The sequence below is a fragment of the Perca fluviatilis genome, chromosome 5 (assembly GCF_010015445.1).
Source record: "Perca fluviatilis chromosome 5, GENO_Pfluv_1.0, whole genome shotgun sequence".
Lineage (NCBI taxonomy): Eukaryota > Metazoa > Chordata > Actinopteri > Perciformes > Percidae > Perca > Perca fluviatilis.
Window position 1 is genome coordinate 27014906 of NC_053116.1, and position 25850 is coordinate 27040755.

The window sequence follows — 25850 nt, forward strand, 5'->3', positions numbered from 1 at the left end:
CCCGAATAGTCACCTTAACCCGACCATAACCCGAAAATTGACAGCTTGTAATGTAAACTGCTTCAGCTATGGTGAATCCGCACACCCAGGTCATAAATCAAGCTTGCCCATATACCTGAAACCAACATCTAACGCACCAAAAATGTAATTCACTCCAAACAGCTGTGAACAGAAGTTTATAGTGGGCTGTATTTTGTGTGTATTCTATGTTTCATTTGTGGGTCTATGTGCATTTAAGTGCATTTAGTGCTTTTACCAGTGTGTACATGTATAAATGTATTGTCTGCTCCAGTGTGTATATTCAACTCTGTGCAAGCGTGCCTTGGCTATGACTATTACATACTCCAAAGGCAAATGTTTCAATCAAAAGATTCTCATTTAGATATTAATCACAATGTTCTTTTGGGATAAATGCTATCTTTTCATCTCTGCCCACATCTTTGATTTTTGCTCACTTGAGTGGTCTCATGTGTGCAAGAATAAAATGATGTAAGGAGCATGTTGGTAAAAATGTATCCACAGTTTTGAATATTTCTCTTTCTTCAATGCCTTTAGAGCCACATGAAAACAAACTCATAAAGTGCGTGTGGCATGACAACAGTAATAAATGATTCTTAGGAATCAGACAATATGGTACTGATTGTAAAAAAACAAAAAGGCTTTCTTATTTCCATCCCGTGCATCTTTAATCTCCTCTATCTAGTTGGGCAACTAAAGTAATAAAGTCAATTTATGATAAGAGACACATAAAGTCTCTAATTTGATCACAGTTCAGGTAAATACATCTCTTGATTAGGTTATACAGGAATATAGCCATGAAAAATACAGTAATTACTGCTTTGTTTTAGAGACAAAACACCCTGAGCTCATGAGAATTTCAAACACATTACAGTCCATTAAAACAATGTGTAGAAAGTGTTGAAACCTCAGCAAAGTAATGACTGATTCATTAGTAATCAACAAACATTCCATACCCATATACCTGCTGTGTGGCACTAAAACATTAATGAATTAAGTAGGGCTGTAACGCATTAATCGCGATGAGATTAAAGACAGAGCATTACGCGTTATAATTGTGTTCATCACGTTAATTGCGTGCACCAAATATTCTTTATTTTACACCGTCACTGGTGCTGTTACCAAATAATCTTTGCTACGAAGAATCGCTACTCTCTAGAATCTTTGGCTGCTACTATTTTGACCCTTTTAGGTACCTTTACTTGTTGTCAAGCTGCCACAGACACTTCCTACCTCCTGCTGCAGCCATGGAGATGTACAACACAGTTCTAAATGGCGCGTTTTACTTTTTAAAAAAAACTCCCAAACGGCTCCATCGACAAGTCAAAAGGAATATGCACCTTGTGTGAAATGGAACTAAAATATCATGAAGCACTTAAAGTTCAAGCTACCATCTACGAGCTAAGCATGGAGCTAGTACAGCTAATCAGGTTGATGCTAGCGGACTCAGGCAAAGCACTATTTTGGAGAGTGCAAGTCACCACAGACCGGTGGATGAAACCAAATCGAAAAAATTAACTGAAGCGCTTGCGAAATGGGTGGCAACTAACTGCAGACCATCTTGACATCTTGTGCATGCACTTTTGCTGTATAATTTATTTTTAACAAGCAAGCTTAAAGGTGCCGTAGGTAGGATTGCGAAGATCCAGGACTTAGCCGAAAAATTTGAACATCGACAACTTCTCAGTCCCTCCCCTCTTTCTGCTAAAGTCCAAAACGGTCTCCTAAGCCCCTCCCCCCACAAGTCAAGTTCATAAAGTAACTTTCTTTGCATTCCTTTGATTCCCAATCACGATACACTGGTAAGAATTGGTTTACATTGATAATACAGACAGTTATGAAATGCAAAGTAATTGAATTGATGATGTGATAAAACATGTCATTACTTGCGATTAACTATTGAAATTCAGCGATTAATCGCGATTAAGAAAAAATGCATTGTTTGACAGCCCTAGAATTAAGATTTTTACATGTTGTCTGTCCAACAAAAATGGTTCCTGACTTTTTGAGTTTTTTGTTTGTGTGTTTGTTTTGTTTTCCAGATTTTGGTTCTGACCAACCTTGTGTTCCTGCTTGGCGATGTTGTCTAATGATAGCGACAGCAGGAAGTTCTTGGCCCCGACGAAGAGGCGGCCTCTTTCTTCATCCAACAGCAGAGCACTGAAGCAGCAGGAACGTTCCAGCTCGAACCGCCGCACTCCATGGAACTGCTGCAACTCTGAAATTGCACAGATATACGGGATTATAGAGGGCGGCACTCTCTAATCTGTCTTCTGTTACATGTGATATACTGATGGCATCCCATACTTTTACAGAAACAACCTCTTCCAGTTAATGTATACTCTTATGGTCCTCTGCTTCTTCCATATGTACAGGAATAGACCAGAAACCCCCCATTAAAACCAAGATCAGTCCAGACAGGTTTGTACAATTTATGATATAATGATAATATATATATATATATATATATATATATATATATATATATATATATATATATATATATATATATATATATAATAATATACAATATAATTTATGATATAATATGTAATGATCGGGCTGTTTGTACATGTGTGACCTTTCATTGTGAATCCTGTTGTATGTCATGTGCAAACTCTCACAAGCTAACTCACATTGTGCTGTCAACAGTTAGGCAAAATAGTAATAAATACATTTTCCATGGCCATTCGTGTCTTGAAAAAGTAAAACTGTAAACAATAACAAAAGAAAGACTTTGTGTTCAAAGTTTAAACAACCTCAAGTCATCAGAGTCTTAAGATCTGAATCGGTTAGTTGGCCAAAGGGCTGCAACAAGTCATCTGGTTGATAAAGAAGACTTACTTTTATTATTTCAATAACATTTCTGGGATGTGTCCTATGTCCAGTGAATTGTGAACAAGCAGGACAAACTCCCCTGACCGTAATGACACTATATTGGTTTTAATGGAAATATTGAGTGTCCGTGCTGTTTCCAAACTGGCAAGAACAAATTCGAGGGGAACAGTGCCCAGGAAAATCCAGCTTGTATTTGTAAATTTAAGCTATAATAGTTACCCCAAGCCAGTGGAAAAAACTGTGATCTTGGCCATAGAAGCTGAAGAAATAAGGGGACTGCATCCTCCCCTGCTTGCCTGCACTTAAACCCGGAGCTAAAAAGAAAACAAGACCAAGGCCCTCCCTGGTTAGACTTTAAAATGGCTTTATTAGTCTGCCATTGTTGTAATGAGAATTTATGACTTTTATTAAGACTCTGACGCCACCAACAGCCGCCTGCATGACATCAGGGACTGTAGGTCTACTGCTTGTTTTATTTTAACGTGCCATTTTCAGAAAATTAGTTATTATTCAGTTCCACAATGCTGTGATGATAATAACATTGGGCCCAAAGAAGACACATACTGAAAATGACACCTGTTGATGACACCTGTTCTCTAATACATGTTAAAAGAATTCTTATTATTATATTAACAGACTATAACGTTCAGTAACAGACAATATACTGTATATTAAATGCCAGAATTTGCATGTAATTATGTTAACAACCCAGACAGACAACTGACCAACTTACATTGTCATCCCTTGAGCTTCACTGCTAGGGTAGTTAAAAAGAGTTTCTTTGGGACTTGAATTACCACATTAAAAAGTTATTTCCTGCTCATTACATAGCCTATTACAAAAGGCATTACAGCAAACCTGTTAATCAGCCAGACACTGAAAACTGGATAAATAAACAGACTGCTGTTGGCTATGTCTGGCTTACTTGCAGGCTAAATGAAATCAAAAGTAATTTCAGTGAAACACAAGGTCATTAGGATCTCTTTTAGTCCTTCATGTGTCAACTAAAACTAGAATATTCTGCTGTCTTTCCATCCTGTGTGCTACATGTTACCTTCAGCCTAAATTAAAGGGAGGACATACAGTATCTCAGCTGGGCAGACGTCTCTGGTTTATATGGTTGTGTTGGGCATTGAGCTGTCTTTTAACTTACAATGCTTGAGATGGTGTGTCTGTGTGTGTGTGTGTGTGCGCGTGTGTGTGTGTGTGTGTGTGTGTGTGTGTGTGTGTGTGTGTGTGTGTGTGTGTGCGTGTGTGTGTGTGTGTGTGTGCGTGTGTGCGAATCACAGCAACCACAAATTACAGCTGGCTACTGTTCAGGACAGTTTACTTTGAAAAGGATATGGCAGAATCTCACATGAAACATAGAAATTGTGTGTTTGTGTTTGTGTGTGTGTGTGTGTGTGTGTGTGTGTGTGTGTGTGTGTGTGTGTGTGTGTGTGTGTGTGTGTGTGTGTGTGTGTGTGTGTGTGTACAAAGTATACATTATGTGCAGTGGAAGAGGCAAAGACTCCATCGCACACAAGCCAAATTTGCATTCTTAACACAGCTTTGGTTCTTACCTTTGTATGAGAGTTTCATGCGTGGTGAGGAGGAAGAGGAGGAGGAAGAAGAAGAGGAGGAGGAGGATGAAGATGTGGAGGAAGTGGTGCCGGAGGAAGCATGTGCGGCAGCGGCCAGTCCCAGCAGGAACAGAGAGCTACAGGTGACCATCATGGCCACCATCATCATCATCATGGTCATCATCTTGGCACGCTTAGAACAAACTCCTTCCTTTCAAAAGTCAACTTAAAAGTTTGAGTCTGTGAAGTGAATCTATTGTGGTTTTCAGCTGGATTTCGGCCTAGATTCCGCTTAGCATGAATGCCCAATTTTTGTCTGTAGATTAGATGCAGTCCACCCGCCTTTGGACTGGTTTGGGCTTGGACCTGTTTGCCAAGGATTCAGAATCACCTCAGCTTTGCAACCCCAAAACAGATTCTCCCTCTTGCTGTTTGCTTTGGCAGAGCCTCACTCTCTTACAGGCTGTCTTTCCAGTTCTTGAAATACGTTGTAATCTTTATAATGCCCTCCTTGGTTCTGAAGAGTCTCTGTTGGCAGATTCACAGCTACTCTCATGAAGGTCAAACAAGTTCACCTCTCACATCCAAGATGGGACAAAAACGTCACACATGGAGACCTAAGAATAGAGACAGAAAGGGAGAGGATTTAGAAATGGACACTACTAACACACAGTACGTTGTGCCAGGGATGCCCCTGCACAAGCACGCACACACACACACACACACACACACACACACACACACACACACACACACACACACACACACACACACACACAGAACTGGCGTCTGAGGTATATTTAGTCAGAGTCAAATTGATGCCCCTGCCAGGATGTGTTAATGCCAGCCTCCATTATGGCAACAAGACTATAATCTCTTCACAGGGACAGTATCCAAAACACACACACACTGACCATGATGATGAAGACTGTGTGTGAGTGTGATACAGATATGACATGTCCACTGCCAAGCCAAGCCCCCCCCACCCCCTCTTTCTCTCACTGCCTCCACACTGGCAGACGGTGTCACCAGATGAGATCTCTTCATTGCTCAGGACTAATGAGCCGGCAGTGACGTGGATGGATGTATCAATGGATGAGAGCATTGGTGCTCAACAGAAATTTACTTGTGATTGAGTCCAGAAAGAGAAAGCAAAAAAAACTGTTTCCTTTTGTAATTAGATTGTATGTAGGGTGTCAATATTGAATTACACCATAGTGGATACATGACATTAAAAGTTATACAAAGCTTTAAAATGTTGTTTTTTATAATCTTGTTTACACAAGGCTTCTTTAATCTCAGTTTCTCAGTTTTTCAGAATGTATGGGGACTTGCAAAGTTATTTGAGAGCTGGAGTCAAATATATAGTGACAGATTTGCTTTTGTTTCGGAAAAATCCCCAATAACTTTGTGCCTCAGTTGTGAGTGTGTTGTTGTAAACCACAACTCTACCACAGGAGGAACAGGCATGAGGTCACTGGTTTGTAAGCCTACATGTATATGAATATTGTGTTGTAAAAAGTGTGCACGGGACAGACACACCTCTCTTTCAGTACTTTGGACCCTGTGGTCGGCCGTAACAATAAAGCCTTTCAGTAGGAACAGTCTCCTTTATTATATTACACCTCACAGTTGGCACTCAGTCTGTAACAGGCAGACAGACTTTTCTCCCTCTTCACTTTCAATCTTTGCTTCTTTTCCCTCTCCATGCAGTTACCTTTATCTCTGTTCTTCAGACTGGATTAATATATTTTATCTTAATTTTTGTGGCAGTTTCTATTCAATAAGAAGCTTTAAAATACTTAAGGAAGCCCATGTGGACAAAATTGGCCCAACCCCTAGAACTTATCCAAATCATGCAGCCATATATGGGCTAGACCCAAGTATTTCAGCTTCTAGTGATAGAACACAGACGAGTGTGCCAACAACCCGCTGCTTTTATCCCAACTCAGCTGGCAATGTGGTGGGCCTCTAGAAGACTGCAATGTAAGGTAACACCTGTCTTGCGAGAATAACTACAACGTGGGTCCTTAAGATGCCACAGATTTGCTTTGTTTATCACAATAAAAAATATATTTTGTTCATGTAGTGGTGGTTCATCTATATTAATGGAGGGTTTCTTGACTTAACCAGAGTTGAAGTTTGATGGACTCCTCCAGTGCTGCTGTCTGTCAGGATGACTGGGTGAAGTGAGGTTTTGAGCCTGGCTCACTATCATCATCACAAGCATCTGTAAAGCATGCTGAATTTTCAAATAAATCCCCCAAATTCACCTTATTTGTTTTTAAGATGGAACATCCTACATTAATTTCAAAATTTCTGGCACAACTATATTGCTGAAAGCTGCGGTGATCACTTTTAAGCACACATGTGCATACAGAAAATGAGAATACACACACACACACACACACACACAGAGAGACAGACAGACCCGTCCAGGCTGTTGGCACAGAGTTTGATGAATAATGGCGCTATTGAGGCGTGGAGACAGGAGAACTCTATAAGCTCACGGCTCTCAGGCTACAACACAACAGGACAGAGCTGAGCAGGAACATAAACTCCCACATATCCTGTAGTATTTAAACACACACACACAGACGCACACACACACACACACACACACACACACACACGTGAATGGACAAAAGACCACATACAAGCTTTGAACCGCACACAACCTGCCATCTTCTGCCAAACTCACAGTCAACTATAAGGTGTGAATCGTCTGGAATACTTTTATAGCTTTGATCTGCTAAATTCAGGTGTGAAGCAGTGTGTGTGTGTGTGTGTGTGTGTGTGTGTGTGTGTGTGTGTGTGTGTGTGTGTGTGTGTGTGTGTGGCAGAATGAAAGACGGTGAAACTGTTTGTGTGTGTGCTGAAGGTTCTACACTGAGCTACAAAGACGCTGCAGTATTTCAAAGGGAAGGACGTCAGCGCCCTCCTCAGCTGCAGCTCCGTGACACACAAACAGAAACATATATACAATTCACATCACAGTCCCTGGGAGTGACAGGGACAGCGGTGAAGCCCTTACACTCCTGCCGGCTGCTATAAAAGGAATGGCCGGTCCCATTGTTCCTCTGAGTCTCCCTGAGCTGTGTGTGTGTGTGTGTGTGTGTGTATCAGCATGTGTGTGTGTCTTCTAAATCTGCCATCATGAGTTGAAGAGAGCATTATTGTTCCTCGCACATCCTCGTCCCATCCCAGAGTGGGCACACACACGCTCACAAACACACGCACACGCACACACACACACACACACACAACACACACACGTGTATATGCACATGTGCAGGAGCATTTATACTCATTTACAAACTTCTGCATCTTAGCACTTAAATCTGCAAACACACACTCACAAATACACAAACTCCTTGCATGCTCCATAATGCATCTTAATAAAAAAAGCCACTGGGGCCGCTGACACTTGCATTCAGTTCAGCTTCAATAGACATGGAGCAGCAGTATGCCAAGAGGGAGTGGATTAAAAATAAAGAGAAAGACAGAGAGAGAGAGAGATTCTTTAGAGGAGGGGGGGCGTCCTGTCAAAAACCAGCCTAAATAGACACACGCAGACAAAGCAGCCAGCCTCCAGGGTGAGACGGGCTTTTCCGAGTGAGGTTAGAGTGCAACCCTACAGTACAATAATGAATAAATAGATATCAGCAGTTTAACCTGTAGCCCTTCCACTACCACAGGTTAGAGAAGAGGAGATGGAGAGAGTAAGAGAATAGAATAGAAAGGAACCGACAGAGGGAGATGCAAAAGTAGACAAGGAGAGAAAAGATGGGGATGAGAAAACCATAAAGAGTAAAGCTATTAGGAATAGAGTACGATAGAAAAGGATGCACTGTGAGGGCACTTAGGAGCAAAGGAAGCAAAGAAGGTAAAAAGAGATTGTGAGAGAGGGAAAAAGGAGGAGTAGGTATAAAGGTGGCAATGGGAGACAGCAGGAAAACAAACACAAAAGGAGAGGGGCAGGCAAAGAAATAACGAGGCATAGGGGAGAAAAAGGTGGAAAGGAAGAAACAGCGATGGAGACAGAAAAGTGTGAGATGGGGAAAAACTTGGATGATGAACTGTGGATGGAGCAGTAAGGAAAGGAGGATTATTAGGAATCTGAAAAGGAAGTTCTGTAGGGGAAGGGAAAGGAGAGAGAAAAGGGGAAAGCAGGGAAAGAGAGATGATAGAGGGACAGTAAGAGAAGGGGAAAGCAAGAGGTTAAGACAGTAAGGACAAGGGACAGACCATATACAAACTTTACACCACTTCAGCCCTGTCCCACGGAAAAAAAAGAATACGATGGAAGGAGGGAGGGATGGAGGAGAAAATGAGGGAGGCGAGAGGTGACGAAGAGAAAGGAGCCAATTGTTTCGCCTGCAGGGAGAAAAGAGTTTCCTTGGCCTGTGACCAACACGTCTAAGCCTCCCTGCGACGTAGAAATGAAAGGAAGGAGGAATGGATCAAGGGTAGAAGAGGAGGAATGAGGTGGAGAGGGTGAGGAAGGAGGGAGGGCTCTCAGCTTTTCAGAGCTAAATGACTAAAACAGCAGGTTACTGGTGGCTTTTGCACTGTCTGATAGGGGGTAGAGAAGGTTGACGATTAAGCAAATTATAGAGAATTTGGAATGCAAGGACACACAAATCTAATTCACCTAACACAGTGTGTGTGTAAAACAAAGAGACAAAAAACATCCATGTTAAAAGATGAAATGTAGTATTTTACATGCTAATAACGGCGCTTTTAAAACAGAAGTGAGTTGAGGTACGATGGGAGAAAGGAAAACAGAGGAAGGGAAAGTGATGAAGAGGAGCCGAGGGGAGAGGAGTGAAGAGGCAGGATGGATGCAAAGGGTGAGTCAGAGGGGGAGCTGGTCGGGGTGGGTTCATTCAACTACTACACTGAAAGCGATAACATTTCCTGTACAGTAAATGGTGAAAAGTGTTTGTTTTTTTATACCAGTCTCCATATAACAAAGAGTTAAATTATGAGAATTTTAATCGAAGCGAGTCATTTCAGTGCTAATTAAACACATCTGAAATGCATTGGAATTGCATGCACGTTTTACTAACTGACTGTTTTTATTCTGGCGTTTTACTGCTATTTGAATCAAGTTCATCTATTTGCCATAAGTCTGATATGTGTATCATTAAAAAGTGCTTATATACAGCATATCAGAATGCAGAGGAGTAATGGTGTGTGCATTCATTCTATGTATTCATCACATTGTCAAGACTCCCATCTGGGGACAATTTTTTATTTATCTTAGTGTTATGACTTGGCTTTGGAAATAATTACAGAAGAAGGTTGGTGTTCAGCATGTAATTGTGATGGTTAAGGTTGGGGAAAGCATTAAGGGACTGAATGGGAGTCTTCACAAGTACTGTAGAGAAGTACAAGGTGTTTTAAGCCCCCAACGTCGTCTTCCAGGCAGTGCTGCATGGAAGGCACTAGGGTTAGGCAAAGGTTAGGGTTAAGGTTAGGGTTAAGTGCCTTGAAGTCGACGGTCGCAGCACTGCCTTGAAGTCGACGGTGGGGGCTTAAAACGCCATCGAGCAAAGTACAAGTGCAGCAGGAATGTAAAAGTTGGACCTCCAAACTCTTTCCCACCTCTGCAATTGTACCATTTAAAGCATTTTGGTGTTTTGATTCAGCTCAGATACAAATCTGCTTGGCTTGCGGGTCTGATTGCTTTATTCCCAGAAAAGAAAAACACATGAAAAGCCGAAAGCCTTAAATGTGCAGAGAGAAGCAAGAGAGGAAGAGCAGGTGATGCAGGGTGGCGAGGACTTTTACAATGACTACAACTTTGACGTTATTGGTTTGAGCAATGAGATCATTTTGCTTTTGCGGAATGGAGAGCTGAGCAGTGCCTCATTTCTCTTGAAAGCTATGAAAAAAAAGGTTAATAAAGACAGACCACTTGCAAACCTAAAAGAATAGAATAATACGGTTCTGTGTTGTAATTGTGATATAAATGATCCATAAATGTTATTCATGTTGAAAGTCAGAGCTAAGAGTGAAGTTGAAAGGTTGATGCAAGTCTTTACAGTGATTACAGTTACACAGAGAACATTTCCGAAAAGTCTAGTGTGGCTTAGATGTACAAAGCTGGTTACAGGAGTAAATGGAAGTTACACACACACACACACACACACACACACACACACACACACACACACACACACACACACACACACACACACACACACACACACACACACACACACACACACACACACACACACACACGACAAAGTGAAGCAGCTATAAGCCAAAAGTGACTACTAGTCTTTATGGGATTTAAATGGAAAAAACAAAGTGAAAGAGAGAAAGCGAGTCGATCCGGGGCTCGAGAGCTTACTTGTTCTGAAAGACACAGAGAGAATGAAGGAGCCGGGGAGGCTACAGCGCTCTGCTGGCCGCTGGTATCGAGCCATCTGGCCCAGCATCATTAATGGAAAGTTTCCCAGCCTGCGAACCCATGGCTAGTATTTGTTCAGTTTGGCTAAATTCTACTTACTAGTCAGAGTTTGAATGGAAACAAAGTGGAGTCAACTAAATCTGTTTGGCTGGTGTCGAAATTCAAAAGTTGTTCACCCTGCCAAACCTGAGCTGTGTTACTCATGATTATTGATATATTTTCAATATGTTATCAGTTCAGCCTGCACAGCCAGATACATAACAAGGAAGAGATATATATAAAAAATGCTGTTGGAGAACTGCCTCGCTATGGTCACAAGAAGGCTTACAGTTTTTGCCGATTGCTTACACACTGAAATCAAAAGTATAACACAAGTATCAAAACCTTACACTAAAGGACAACAAAACATTGGCCCCGATTTGGGTATATGGAGAAATAAAATTATATTTTCCTCAGTCTGCAGCATTGGTCTTGTATAGTGTTTGGTGAACTTACTGTATATTTACACTTTCTGTATACTTCATTTACAGTACTCTAATCACTGATAATTGCTAAAAGTGTTTTAGGTTAGCAACAGCATTGTGTAACAAACAAACTTAAGTCATATGGAACGTGTGTGTTTCATATAGTAACAAAATATGTTTTTTATAAATTAGTGTATACTTTTTGCAGTGGTTCATTTTGCAAAGGGTCTGAGGTGTTCTGCTAATTGTGTGAGCGGTTGTGCTAATTGTGTGTAGTGTTTTGAAAACCCGGTCCCTGCTTTCAAAGTAGTGCTTAAGCAGTCGAAAAAGAAATCTGTAAACCTCTCGTCTGGTGTAACAAGCTCAAGAAGAGACAATGAAGGAGCCGCTGAGGCGAGGGCAGTCTGCTGGTAGCTGGTGGCCGGCCATTTGGCCGTGTTAAACCCAGGAGCAGCAGTGAGTGAGGACCTTACAGAGCTGCCTCTGGTCTCCTGACTGGAGCGGCTCCAAACAGCTCTGTTAAGGAAGACAACTCACTCTCTTGCTCTCCTAAATGAAACGGAGCAGATTTGAACCCGATACTCTGAAGAAGAAGAAGCCCACGTGTCATCAGCGTGACTTGTGAAAAGATATTTGAGTTTGTAATGGCTCAGGATCAGGCACTGCTGCACAAGATCGGGTCACAAGAACAGCATGCTGAACAGTAGCTATTTCATCTGGATCTCCTCTCAGTTCAGTACTGAAGTTATTTGGTCATTAAATGCTTTTAGAGTACACATTGACACAGGTACAGTATGTCATTTTAAGTGTAGTATAGTATAGTAGAAAACCCTAAAATTATTTTCGTGCCACATTATTATCTTAATTATAACTTGAAATGATGACATGTCAGGGATGGAAGCAGTGAGCCCAAATGCTCCTGACTGGACCACAGTCAACATGAACTCACCTGTCCATCCGTTTCCAGGGGAACCAAATTCCAAAAGAGTTCAGAACATTCCGAGTCGGGATCAGCGTCCACCTGAGCCCAACATGCCTCTGATAGCACTGACCGTTTCCATAGTTACTCTACAGCTTATTCCCATTTAACCTCTCAAAGTCTTTCCATTCCAATGAAAAAAGAAAATAAATATTCCCATATGAGACTAACCCTCTTGATCATATACTCACAGTATAGAGTGCTCACTCAGCTCTTGTTATGAGCTTGCAAAGCACCCATTCTAAGGCTTGAGCATGTCTGAATTTAATGAGGATGCACAGAAAAGTGGCGGTGAGTCCAGAAATTTGAGAGTCCAGAAATTTGGAGGATATATAATAAGTGAGGCAGGTAAAAAATTATTTTCAGAAAGCAATGGGGGGGGGAAAAAACTTCAGTAATTCCAGTGACGGGAATGATGCCTGGAGGGCAGAAATAGAGCAACAGCAGAGTCCCACTTTGGTGCAGAAAGGCCAGTGAGTCTTGAAAAAAAAAAAGTCCAAAAAGCAGCCGGTGTGTGAGTTAAAAAGCGGCGCACTGAGATCTGAGTATTCCCCTGTCTGCAGTCAGCTCTACTGATGAACGGCTGCACTCCAGCTCCACTTAGAAAAACACACAACCCCTATGCACACACATAAAACTCTTCCTAACACACACACGCGAGGAGTTCACACACACACATACACACACACACACACACACACACACAGTTTTCACAGGAGCTCAGCGGAGTAGAAGTGCTCTGAGGGAGAGCAGGCAGGAATAATGGACTTAATTCAAGAGGGAAGAGAGAGAGAAAGAGAGGGAGGGAGGGAGAGGGGGAGGGAGAGGAGGAGGGAGGGGACGATGGGAGGTGAGCGGAGGGGAGTGGAAAGGGGCAGGGACATGCACTGTGTTGTTCTCAATGTGTGTGTGCTACTGTATATTTGCATAAAACTTTTTCTTCTTTACAGTCCATCAGTGGGAGATCAGTGACTTTGATTAATGTCTAGTGAGACTCTAAAACCTCACTACAGCAGCAGAGACCCACTCCACTATACAGACTGGTGACTTGGACTCGGGTCAGTCTTAAAGTCTAAAGGCCTCTATTCGCTGTGCGATTGTGGGCTGAAAGTTATTCATGAGAGAAACGTGGTTTGTCATTCCAAAACACTCATTCTAGATCACACTTTGAGATACTGTTGGACGATTCAGAGCGTTATCAACCAAAGACCCAAATTATGTGGAAGAAATTTAGAACCAATTTCTCATAATGCGATTGCTGCTATGCACATTTTCGATTTTGCACAAAAAAGTTTCAAAATAAATAAAAGACAGTTTGAGTTTTGCCAAATAGTTTTTGTACTTGCCTGGGATAGAAAAGTTGTGTGTTGCAAAAAATGTGCATCTCTTGTTGTGCCCTCGTCTTCCGCAATGGTGCTCCGGACTATAAAATGACCAATCACCCAACACCCTCATGGGTTTTTTTGTTGGCCAAGGGCTGTACTTTTTGATGGACACTTGAATGTAGTGTATCGGTTTGCATTTTTAAAACTTACATCATCATGCTACGATTCACCAGGCATTATACTTGCACAGTGTGTAGAGGCACAAAATTAGGCTTGAGATTGGGCTGTGACTTGCTTTGATGCTCGACTTAAACCTTACTCTGACACATGATGTTGGCTCAAAAGACTTCCAAATAGCGTTGACATAGCCTACAGTGTATTGATGTGTTTCCATAACAACAGTTAGGATAAAGATCACTGCAAACACAAACAAAGAGAAAGATATTCAGACACAAGAGGATGCCATTATGCTGGTGTGGCTGATATAGCTACTGTAAATACAGTAAGAGGGTAATTGGCACACATTTATAACATATGAGGGTTTACATCATCCTCTGTACATATCAAAGTTGAAGTGTAGGTCAGCTATTCATGACTGCCAGCCTCTAAACACATAGCCATGCCAGGGGGAAGATCTTAAAGTGTAGCTGAACTTAATTACCTCTAAGAATTCACATGTGGTTGGAGTTAAAGTGATATTTTGGCCAAACGATTTTGATTATATCAAACACTTACCCCTGTAGACTTGATAGGTGGCTATACAAGTTTGTGTTTTCTGTTTTTACAGAGACCTTTTGCTGTGGTTAGCTTCAATACAGTCAGCTAGAATGTATTCCTTTGATGAAGAGTTTTCACGAGGGACAAAAAGTATCAAAGCATCCATTCAACTCACGCAGCATAATCCACTGTCCACTGATATGATCAGTATGTTTCTAACACTGGGACGGGGTGGAGTATAACATCAGTGGATAGACAAAATGACTTATATAGTTGTACTGTAGCCCAACTTTACGCTCACATGATCACACGTCACCAAATTAAAATTTTGTGTGTGTGTGTGTGTGTGTGTGTGTCCATTTTTTCCCAACTTGCCCACTTCATTCCAATGGCAGGTGCGGTGCTGTGCCTGGCAACCCTGGAGACAACACACACACACACACACACACACACACACACACACACACACACACACACACACACACCTACAAACCACTCTCATCAGGGTAGGGTCCCCATACAGAGGTTATGGGTCTCACATTAGGGGGTTCACTGCAGTGTGTGTGTGTGTGTGTGTGTGTGTGTGTTGTGTGTGTGTTGTCTCCACGATTGTTTGCAATTCTACACACAATGCACACTTGCCTTCAGTGCTTTAATCACTTTAATGCACATGGGCATGTGTACAATTGAAGCTATTGGTGTGTGTGTGTGCTTGTGCAGTATTTTTTTCAGCCCACTGCCCGCCCCCCTGCTGACCTGTCTGTCATAAACCAGTCTGATGTCTCTACAGACTGCAGAGTGAGTGCTGTGATCCTGACAAAGGCTTTTGTCTCAGCTAAAGCTTTTGTTCTTTTGCAGCAGATGAGGACTCAGTTTCCTAATAGTGTCTTAGTGAATCTTTTTTTTTTTTTATTGCAAGTCAGTGAACCGAAATGATCTTTAGATTAGGGTGGGACCACAATTAGGCTGGTGTCTCATAAGTTGGGGTCTCCCCCTGTCAAGGTTTTGTTTCAACATTGGGGGGGACCTCCACTTTTGAGCAAAATTTAAATTTTGAGCATCTTAAACACTTTCCTGCATTCTGGTGGATTTTTCTGCATCAAGTTATGGTGTAAATGTCTTTAAATTGTAACGTAAATTATGCCTATCCCCTGCATCCCCCCCAGAAATATACGCCTATGCCCCCTGTGAAGGAGATAAGCAGACTCTATTTCCTGAGAAAGCGGAGATCCTTCAACATGTGCAGTAAAATGTTGGATATGTTCTATCGGTCTGTTGTGGCCAGCTTTCTGTTCTCCTCTGTCGCCTGCTGTGGAAGCAGCGTCGGAGCCAGCGACGCAAACAGACTGAACAAACTGATCAGGAAGGCTGGCTCCGTTATTGGCTGCAAACAGGAGACATTTGAAGCTGTGGTGGAGAGGAGGTCACTGAACAAATGAGATGGATAGGATCCCACACTGGTCCAAACAGCGGAGCACCTTCTACAAGAGGCTCCGACAGCTTCGGTGTCACACTGACCGCTACAAGAAATCATTCCTTACACAGACAATAAAACTTTTTAACTCTTCATCACTGAGTGTTAGATAAGACTCAGATTTACATAACAATACTGCACTAAGTACTGTACATTTTTATTTCCAACTTGTATATACGTTTGTACATTCTTTCCTTTGTATTTTTTAATCTTTTTTTTTTGTATTAATATTTGTTCTTGTATTCTATCCTATTTATTATGTCTTGTATATTCTGTATGTGTGCTGTGTGACTGATATTTTCCTTCTATAGCGATGAAATTCCCCAATTTAGGATTAATAAAGTCTATCTAATCTAATCCTATCAAAATCTGTGGTCTTATGGTCTGTTTATTATTCAATTAAGGTATTCCAAAAAATATATAGAACAGAAAACAAAAGAGGATATTTATCTTATTATATTTTCCAGTCATCTTCACATTGTTTCCTACAGCAGGCCTATATTATGACTAAAGTAATGTTGAACAGGTGATTCCACATCAAGAATATTTTGTATTATTGTATCGTATTTTTATATTGTCAAAATATTAACTATATTTTGTATGGTGTTCTGCAGTGTGTTTAGTAATATTAATGAAGAGGGGGAGTGTCAGTCTGTAACTGTGTAATTACATACGAATAATGGTAATGTATAATAATACCTATACAGAATACCTAACCCTCAATGTTAAATAAAATTGGGTTGGATTGAGTTGCTATGATCAGAGCTCACTGCTGTGATTGTTTTTCGACACATGTTTTACATGATGTAAATAGAACCGAAGACTGTTAGTCTTGTAAGATGATTAACTTAACCACATGTGTTAACGCTCACGATGTATAGTGTACGACGTCATGCACCACCTAAGATGCACATTCTCACTTCCACTATTTCATTAGATAAACATGCTTACATCCAGAGGATATACATTATAATGTGCTCAGCAGCTACAGTAACACTAACCTGAGCGTAGCTGCACAATGCAGCTGCCAGGAAGCTCTGCTCCCTTCTACTTCTGGTGCTTTCAGACTGGGCTTTCTTTTTACACTAAGGGCCAGAATAGGTCCATCATGTATTTAGAATTAAGTATTCCTACTGTGAGGGCATATCATACTAATATTAATGTAGCAATACATCTTTTTCAAAGTCAACCTTAAAAAAAATAAGTAGGAGGTCATGCTTCAATGAAGTTAATGAAGCCATATTGACTTTTAAAACTGTACCTATTAACAGTGCTGTGAAAGCAGAGTGTTATTGTTGGAAGAGAATCTCTGAGCAAAATATTGGCTTGAAATGGCCATTCCAACATCTCAAGATGTGTTCTGGTATGTGGCTGTTGAGTTCACCAGCCTCCATCTTGTGTTCTTTACTCTCCCTTGCGTAGGAGTGCACATCATTACTACATTTAATTTTGGAGGCTGCCTCATTCGAAGGACATGGCCAGCGGATGTGTGGCTGGCATTAGATGGAAGACGAGTAGGCTGAAGATGGGCAACAGAGTTCAGCATTTCGTCATCCCATGTTCCGTCCTTTGCTTATTACAGTCAAGATGCCAGCATGCAATGACTTTTGGGATAGGTATTTGAACTAGAGTGCAGATCAGGCTGCATTTTTCTGTCCGAGCTCTGCCCGTGTCCGACAGAGCAGTAACCGAGCCCGGCCCGAGCCCGACAGGCATTAAGATATTTATGTCCGAGCCCGACACAGTTAAAATATCATTTTTTTCTCACACTAATGACACATGTACGTTTGTTTGTGTGGAAAGCCTGCTTTTATTAAGCAACTGTAGGGCATTCGGAAATGTGAACAGATGAGCGCATCAGCACACATGGGGCAACAAGCGCATGTTAATAAGCTGTTTAATTTAAAATGTTCAATGCCTTATCGCGCTGATGTAACCGAGCCCGACCCGAACCCGAACATCATTTCTAAATATCTGTCCGAACCCGCCCCGGCCCGTCAGGTACCGACGGGCTCAGTTCGGGTATCCATCCTCTAGTTTGAATGTGGCTTTTGAAGACTTTGAATATGCTTCTTATGGATGAGGATGTTTTAAAAGGAACCCATTCAGGAGGCAACATTCTGCACTTTTTGCCATTCACTGCGTCCTTTTGGTCATGTCCCTCTTTCGAGGCCAAACTGGCTTTGTTAGAGACATACTTCCATGCTTCACTCCTATTAAGTAATGTTTACTTCAGTTAGACATGCTGTATACGTATGCTATCTTATTCGATTTAGCTGGATAACTGAGATAAATCTATAAAGGGACACATTGCATTGTTGCTCCACCTCGATAAGGAATCCTGCAGGACAGATGCAGAGTCAGGCAGAAGTCATAAGCAAGGGAGGAACAATGGATTCAAATGGCATGCATTTACAGCAGGCCAGCAATAGCAGTGTAATCAGTGTGACGTTAGGATAGCATGACACCTGCCAACATTACAAGTGTTGCATTATAAACATTTGCTTAACAGATGCAGAACTATCCTGGCCTATATTCCAGGCCTGTAAAATGAGCAGCATGAAATACAAGGGAACCAAGAACTTTTCTCTTTCTATGTGTGATTTAAGGGGTCTGTGGGTGTTACATACTGACCTAACATGAAACAAATACCAGTGCTAAGTGGATCATTAGCATTATTGCAACTATGGAGCCTATGCTGCCAGCTGTAAGCACATGCTAATCTCATCTATATGTGTGTGTGTGTGTGTGTGTGTGTGTGTGTGTGTGTGTGTGTGCGCACATGTGAAGTGAATTTGTGTATTAATAGCATCCACAGTAGTGGGTCAGGAGTTGAGTTTAAATGGGGCAGAACTAAAAGACATTTTGGTGTTATTTGGGGCTTCATGGTAAAGTAGCGTTTGGGTGTCGTCAATTAACGGATGCTGTGTCTGCACAGACAGAAATCAAACAAAAGTGTGAAAGCAAAAAAGGAAAGAAAAGCGCAGCACCAAACAAAGAAATAAATTAAAGAAGGAAGGAAAAATTAAAAAGACAGAGAGAAAGGGCAAAGTCTAGTCTAGATTCAAGCTCAGATAGCTATCTATATCCAGCTGTACTATGTGTCCTGACGGGTCGTCCATGACACGGTGCCCTGACCTCCTGACACAACAGGGATTATAGGGGCCCCAGTGGAGAGTGGCAGGAACGAAAAAGAGAGAGAGTGTTACAGTTAGAGAGAGAGAGAGAGAGAGAGAGAGAGAGAGAGAGAGAGAGAGGTCTTGCTTGGGAACCCTAGAGGCACAGAAACCTGTAATCCCCCCTGTTTCACTTTGATGTGATCACACCCAACTGAAAGGATGGAGCATTAAGGGGGGTGGTGGTTTGGCGTGTCAGGAGGGCAGTATGTGTGGGTGGATGGGTGGGGTGACTGACTGTGGTGCAAGGAGGCTCAGAGGTGGGACACACACTGTCACACACTCTCACAGGCACGCAGTCACACACCATCTGGCTCTGAGGGTCACCGGGTGGATAAGACCACCTTCAGGCGTAAGCTTTAGTGACACATTTTCACATACACACCTCCGAGCAGGTTCCGAAGGTCACTGAGTGGATTACAGCACCTTGCATTACCACGGCTTTGTTTCTTTCGCACAGACACATACACAATAAGCAGTATTTCTCGGTGGAATGCACATTGCTCCACTCGTTCCCACCACTATTATATCTAGCTGGCTGATCACTAGATAATGAAGGCCTGAATCTACTAGATGCGGGCCAAATAAAAGGTCTATAAATCAGGTTTGACTGTATGAATTATAGTAACCTAAATTCCCCATCACAAATGTATTAAGAATACAATGTTTTACTTTTGTCTTAACTTTTTTGTTTTGTTTGTATACAGTTTTAATAAATAAGTTCACCGGCAAAGTCTGACTAAACAATCACTCTCTTTTCATTATTACTTTTATCAAATATGGATTATATATACTGTATTATGGAATATAAGATATAGAGTTTTGAGCCCCCTGTAATTCTGCTTCACTTTAATCAAACCTGGGCTGTCACACTGCTGCTATTTCTGAGGGAATTCAGGACAGATCACAGTGAAGACAGATGAAAGACAAAATCCTGGGAAATCACCTACTAAAAGACAGAAGCTTTCAACTTCAGCCCGCACACAGACAGCACAGCACACACACAATACATTTTTTTTTAAAAGCCCACACACGCATTAGTTCCTGCATGCCACTAAATCAAGTTCTTGTTTTTATTTATGCAGAAGGTTTGAACGTATATTAACATTTTGAACTCATGTTGCACATGTAGTATCACCTAAAAACATTTCAAACTATCAATCCTAAGAAGCCAATCTCTGAAACAACTACGACTACTTGACTTTTGCATGTACATTGGCTATTATTATTAGCTGCTAGCTACGAATGTCAGGCCAATATATCACCTTAAAAAAAGACCATATGACCTGGGTCACCTCTTCTTTTGATCCATACGTGCTATAGCGGACAAAGTCAATGAACGCTCGTTTCAGCACCATCATTAAACAAGTTAACATTTGGGAGTAATGTCCCTGCTACGATGTCTATGTTCCCCCACATGACTCCACATTTTCTCGAATGAGAGTAATGATGCACTGGATACAACAGAGAGAGTGGGTGCAGTGGAGTAAAAAAATCTCAAGTGGGTAAATCAACTGACAGACATTTTATTATTCTTATCTTTTTAAAGACTAAATCGAAAAATCCAAACAGTCATTCGGATTTGGAAACACTTGGATTTGGAAGTCATTTTTTGCTGAAAAGCAGGCAGATAAGGCACAGGGTGTATGTAATGGCAGGCACACACACACACACACACACACACACACACACACACACACACACACACACACACACACACACACACACACACACACACACACACACACACACACACACACACAAGCGAGCAGAACCAACAAAATGATTCCTGATCCTGATGGGCACTGATCCAACCAGACAGGCTGCTCTCAGCACCATCGTGGATTATTAACACACACACACATGCACGTAGAAGCACACACTTCCCAAGGAGTTGTTGAGACATTAGATTGTGCAGTTATTAATGTGTGAGCGTGCACATATACACCCCAGGGGAAATCTGAGACAAGCTCAGCAATGAGAAGATTTCATGAGAACATTAGTGGTTCTGACACACACAGCGATGCGCAATGCAAATCAATGAACAAGAGACTGATTCTTGCTGTTTGTGAGTTCACTAAAATATAAAACTGTTTTCTAAACAGTTATCAGGACATAGACAGCGGGGCTTTTGCTTGTCAGATCATCGGCACAAGACTGGATTTATCGGGTAATGTCAGTAATTATGACTATGCTACTTTAGCTAACTTTAGCTATCAACAATAACAGTCTGTGGTAAGGAAATACTAGTAGTAAGTAGTAGTAGTAGTAGTAGTACTAATAGTTAGCTATTAAGTCAAGTTTAAAGGACAATTCCGGCGCAAAACGAACCTAGGGGTTATTAACTGATGTGTACCTACTCTGTCGCTCTCTGGGACATGTTTTCATGCTAATCGAATGAGTTTGGAGCTAGTCGAACGCCGTGCCACGTGGAATCTCCATAGACAGTATGGGAATCTCAGACTCATTTGCACGCCGCTCGTTTTTCGACTAGTCATGACTGGTTTCCAAGATGGCTCCCACAAGTAAACATGAACGCGACTGTCTTTATAATCTATTTTTTTAATAAACTATCTGTACACTTACAATGTTGTCAATGCTTCGGTTCACATTTAGGGACCCTCATTATGCTAACGTTATGGTGTGGTGATATTTCAAGCCTTTTTAGTGGTATTAAATAACGATTTAATTTGAGTGTCCCCATGCCCCAAATACTAGCATTGTAAGCTAACCAGCGGTCCGCGGTAGCCTCGTCAAAGCTCCAAACTCATTCGATTAGCATGAAAACATGTCCCAAAGAGCGACAGAGTAGGTACACATCAGTTAATAAACCCTAGCTTCGTTTTGCGCCGGAATTGTCCTTTAAGGTAGACATTCTTCAACTAATAAGATAATGCCCTCTTTTTCTTTTAACTAGAGCTGATCTGCATTTAATAAATTCCTCTATAATTTTAATCTCCAATCACCACGTCTACAGCTGGTATATTGTACATTGTGCTTAAATGTTTCATTTAGTCATTAAAAAAATTGGGAACAGGCTTGAAAAACAGACTTCTTTGGGTTTCACAATGACATTTTTCAATTTGAAGTTCTTTCAGTTTCAAAATGTGTCAAAACAAAGCATCAGAGATGTATCACACTAGTAAGAAGAGAAGTTACTACCTATTTTGGATTCCTTAAACACAACATGCTATCAGCAAAAACCTATAAGTAAACATTCACAGACCATGTCAACCTTTACTAATCACTTTCCCAAAGTGAGGAATGCAAAAAATGCAGCCGCTCACGTCTCTCTGCCAGACAAGTAGAGCAACACACACACACCCACGCACACACACATCAACACACATCAATCAAACACACAGCCTGTGATCATAACTGTTACAGCAGATTACACAAGTGGTTAAAGTACTTTCAGCTTTGCCATTATTGCAATTTCACTTTCAAATTTAGGCTGTCAAAACAGCTGCTCGCACACAAAAATATTAACTCTCTCTCACACACGCGAACAGATCTCTCAGGTGTACTGAGCGCCGTCTGTGTCTGGCACGCCAGAAATCCCCACCATCAACTAGTAATTGAAGACCGTTAGAGGGGAGCATAAAAAGGGGATGGGTAAGTGGAAAGTGAGATGCTTTTATGGATATGTAAGAGTTGTTGTAAGATCACTACACTATTTGGGGGTTCATCTCCTTATGCATCTCTGGCTAAAATAAGTTAAAGACACTGACAGGTAAAAAGTTTGATTTTCCACTGAGGCCACTTATAAGGCACCTGTTGTTGTTTTTATAGCCAAAAACTGGAGGCAAAGAACAGGAAGGATGATACATGAGTGCAACAGGAAATCTCATAAACATAAAAACTTGATTAGATGATGAGGAGAGGGCAGGAGAGAACAGGATAAAAAAACAAACAAACACAAGAGCCCACACACACTCCCTTTACCGTCTTTTTAACTTTTCTTTAACTTTTTTGCAGATCTTTGTCCCTGCTTGTTCCAATTTAAAATCTGTGCTTCCTTCTGGACTGCAGCTCTTGCCACTGGTAACTTTGCCATTGTCCTGGGGAATGCTACAGAGAGACATGTGCTACCTCCATGACACATGGACTGTCCCTGGCTTTATCCAGCTCAGATCCATCTACAGTACAACTATGCAGGTGCTCCAACCAACCTGACTTTTAAGTCCACATTCATTCCAAACACAAAGCAGGGCAAAAAGAAGTCTGTCAGCACACACATGCATGTACACGTAACCACACGCACGCACGCGCACACACACACACACACACACACACACACACACACACACACACACACACACACACACACGGTGTGATTTAGGGTTGCCAGGGAAACTTGGGGAATCACCTCTTTATCATAAAAGGCAATAGCTGTCATTAACATAGCCCCAAAATCACAGAGAAGAAGCACACAGAGGCGCACTAAAATGTCATCCAAGCGCATTAAAACTAAATCTGGAATCTATATTTTTTTGACATAATATGCAAAGACTTTTATTTTAAATCTGATGCCAGCCTTAGTTAAAGATAGAAAAACCTGTTCTACTTTAGACAAGCACATTAACTCAAGATTTCCAGTCACATCTGGCAGACAGGACGCATTATTAAAGCATTCCACAGCAATCTGGAGATTCTCTAAAAAGTTGAAATATGCATTAGTGCTTCTGCGTTAGTCTGTAATCTTTGTCTTCCCCTGATTATATAAAAGTCAAACATTTGCTGTGATTTAGGCTATAAATGCTGTTTTATTGTTAGCTTTGTGCCATCTATTTTAAGACTAAAATGTATGGAAATATTGTGCTGTGCCTATTTCAAGCAGAACCTGGTAGTTTATTCTATTTATGGTGCTAAATTGGGTCAAATATACAAGTTAGTCCACAAATATAATGAAATCTTTCTACACCACAGCCTCTGTCTCCATGCTCCCTCCATCCATCCTGTTTGAGGTTACAGGTAGTCGGCCAAGTGGAGGAAGATTAGAGTGTTCAAAGTAATAGGCTGTCCTGACCAAAACAAACTGTCATTTCCCTCTGTTTTGGCTCAGCTCTTATTCTCCTTCCACCCCTACTTTCCTTTCCTCCTTCCACTCCTCCCCTCTTCTTGGAGCCAACGTGTCAAGGGGAAAAAAACAAAGCTGTTCAAACTCTGAGCAGAATGAAAAGCTGGAGAGAGGGGAGGAAGGGTGAAAGGTACAGAAGGAAGGATGAAGGAGAAGAAAAGTTAGAGGAAAAATGAGAAAGAGACATTTAAATTGCAGCTGTCTATCTATACAGGAACAGTAAAGAACATCAACGTTCTAGACCAGATTCACGTGAGCTACAAAATCACACACAGAGACATCCTACATGCCACTTGTATTTGATTGCTCAAATCATAGTTTGAGTAATCAACAGTATTATCGTCACTGTAGAAAACAGAAAGCTAATGAAACTAATGAAAAGAAAGCCCAGTGCTGTCAGGATTGGTGTTTGGTGAGATCCCATGAAACAGACACGTTTCATTTGTGAGAAACTGTAAAACTTGTACATCATGTTGCAAAAGTAGGTAACCAAAAAAATCTAACCAATCAAGTCATTATGCCTGTTATCAGATGAAACTGCCTTTCTCTTCATAACTAATAGCTTTGCTTAAGTTAAATCCCTTATTGTCAGCCCATAACTAACGTTCTGTTTCCACAGGAAATATATCACATTAAGAACATAATGACACCAAACGACAGGACCTTTAAGAGAACATACTCTACTTTTCACAATTATGTGAGAAGTGGATTTGAAATGACACGACTTGGAGTTGTCAGCCTGACAAATATGAAGAGTCACTGGTGCTACGACACAATAATACAAACTTTTATCATCATTATCGTCTATTCTGATAGACAATTATACAGAAAATGTTTGTCAGGCATATGATTTAAAAGAACTTATTGCTTCATAACTTTCCACAAACTTGACATGACGACAACAACAAATCCTGCCAAATCCACTGAATTATCTTGTTTTGAACATTTCCACTTCTCTCTTGAGTCTCTCAGTAAGTGGGTTAGATCATTATTATACATGATGCATGCCACATGAGAGCATCTCCCATTGCATCGTACCATATGAGCAGTAATCCAAATCACAAAGTGACATCTTGGACCTTAACATGAATGTATATGACAAAGGAAAAAGAATGAATGAAAAAATGCTGAGAGAAAGACAAACAGAGACATAGAAGTACTTTAAGATACTGATCAGAAGCCTGTATGATCAACAAGTACAGTACATCCACACTGGGACGGGACATACTGAACCTGGGAGACACACACACACACACACACACTCACTGTCATTGATAGGATGGATTAAGCTAATGCTCTATAAACATCAGCCAAGTCACACACAGTCTTTGCTTTTAGCTCTTAAAAAAGATTAATAAGATAGTCCTTACGACTTAAAGGTTGTGCCTCGGTTTTCTCTCTACAGTTTGGAACTCGTAGCCAACTGTTTTGTATTATACCGTCTCTCTGAACTTGTGGCTTTTCTTCATCCAGCAGCTGCAGGAAAACTGTTACCAGGGAAGTATCAGAAATATATCTGATTAAAGCTACCCTTTGAGTATGTTGGGGTCAGAAGAAAAAAATCAAGGATCAAATACCAAACTTGAGTGAAATTCTGTTCTCTAAAAAAAGTGAGTTTTGCTCACAGCATTGAATAATTAATCTATTTTTTTTTATTCGAAAACTTAAATATTTGGATCTGAATTTGTGACCATTGACCATTCAAATTCAGCTTTTTGAAAATACAAGAAATTTCATATTTTAATTTCAGAGGTCAATTCAGAACAAATAAATTCAGATACACAGTTTTCAAA

At 41.0% G+C, this 25850-nt stretch overlaps 1 protein-coding gene across 2 annotated transcripts in view; it reads right to left on the reverse strand.

Annotated features, from left to right (window-relative positions):
- Window positions 1-25850, reverse strand: part of sema3b (sema domain, immunoglobulin domain (Ig), short basic domain, secreted, (semaphorin) 3B) — an 86552-nt gene that overhangs the window by 25106 nt on the left and 35596 nt on the right. The window contains exons 1-3 of one of the 2 annotated variants that reach the window (XM_039800899.1): window positions 12256-13033; window positions 4419-5035; window positions 2079-2236 (exon numbers count right to left, since the gene is read on the reverse strand). In XM_039800899.1, the coding sequence (XP_039656833.1) occupies window positions 2079-2236; window positions 4419-4602 (342 nt within the window). In that variant the 5' untranslated portion in view covers window positions 4603-5035; window positions 12256-13033. Of the gene's footprint in view, window positions 1-2078; window positions 2237-4418; window positions 5036-12255; window positions 13034-25850 lie in introns of those variants that run through there. The other variant, XM_039800896.1, reaches the window with a different exon arrangement.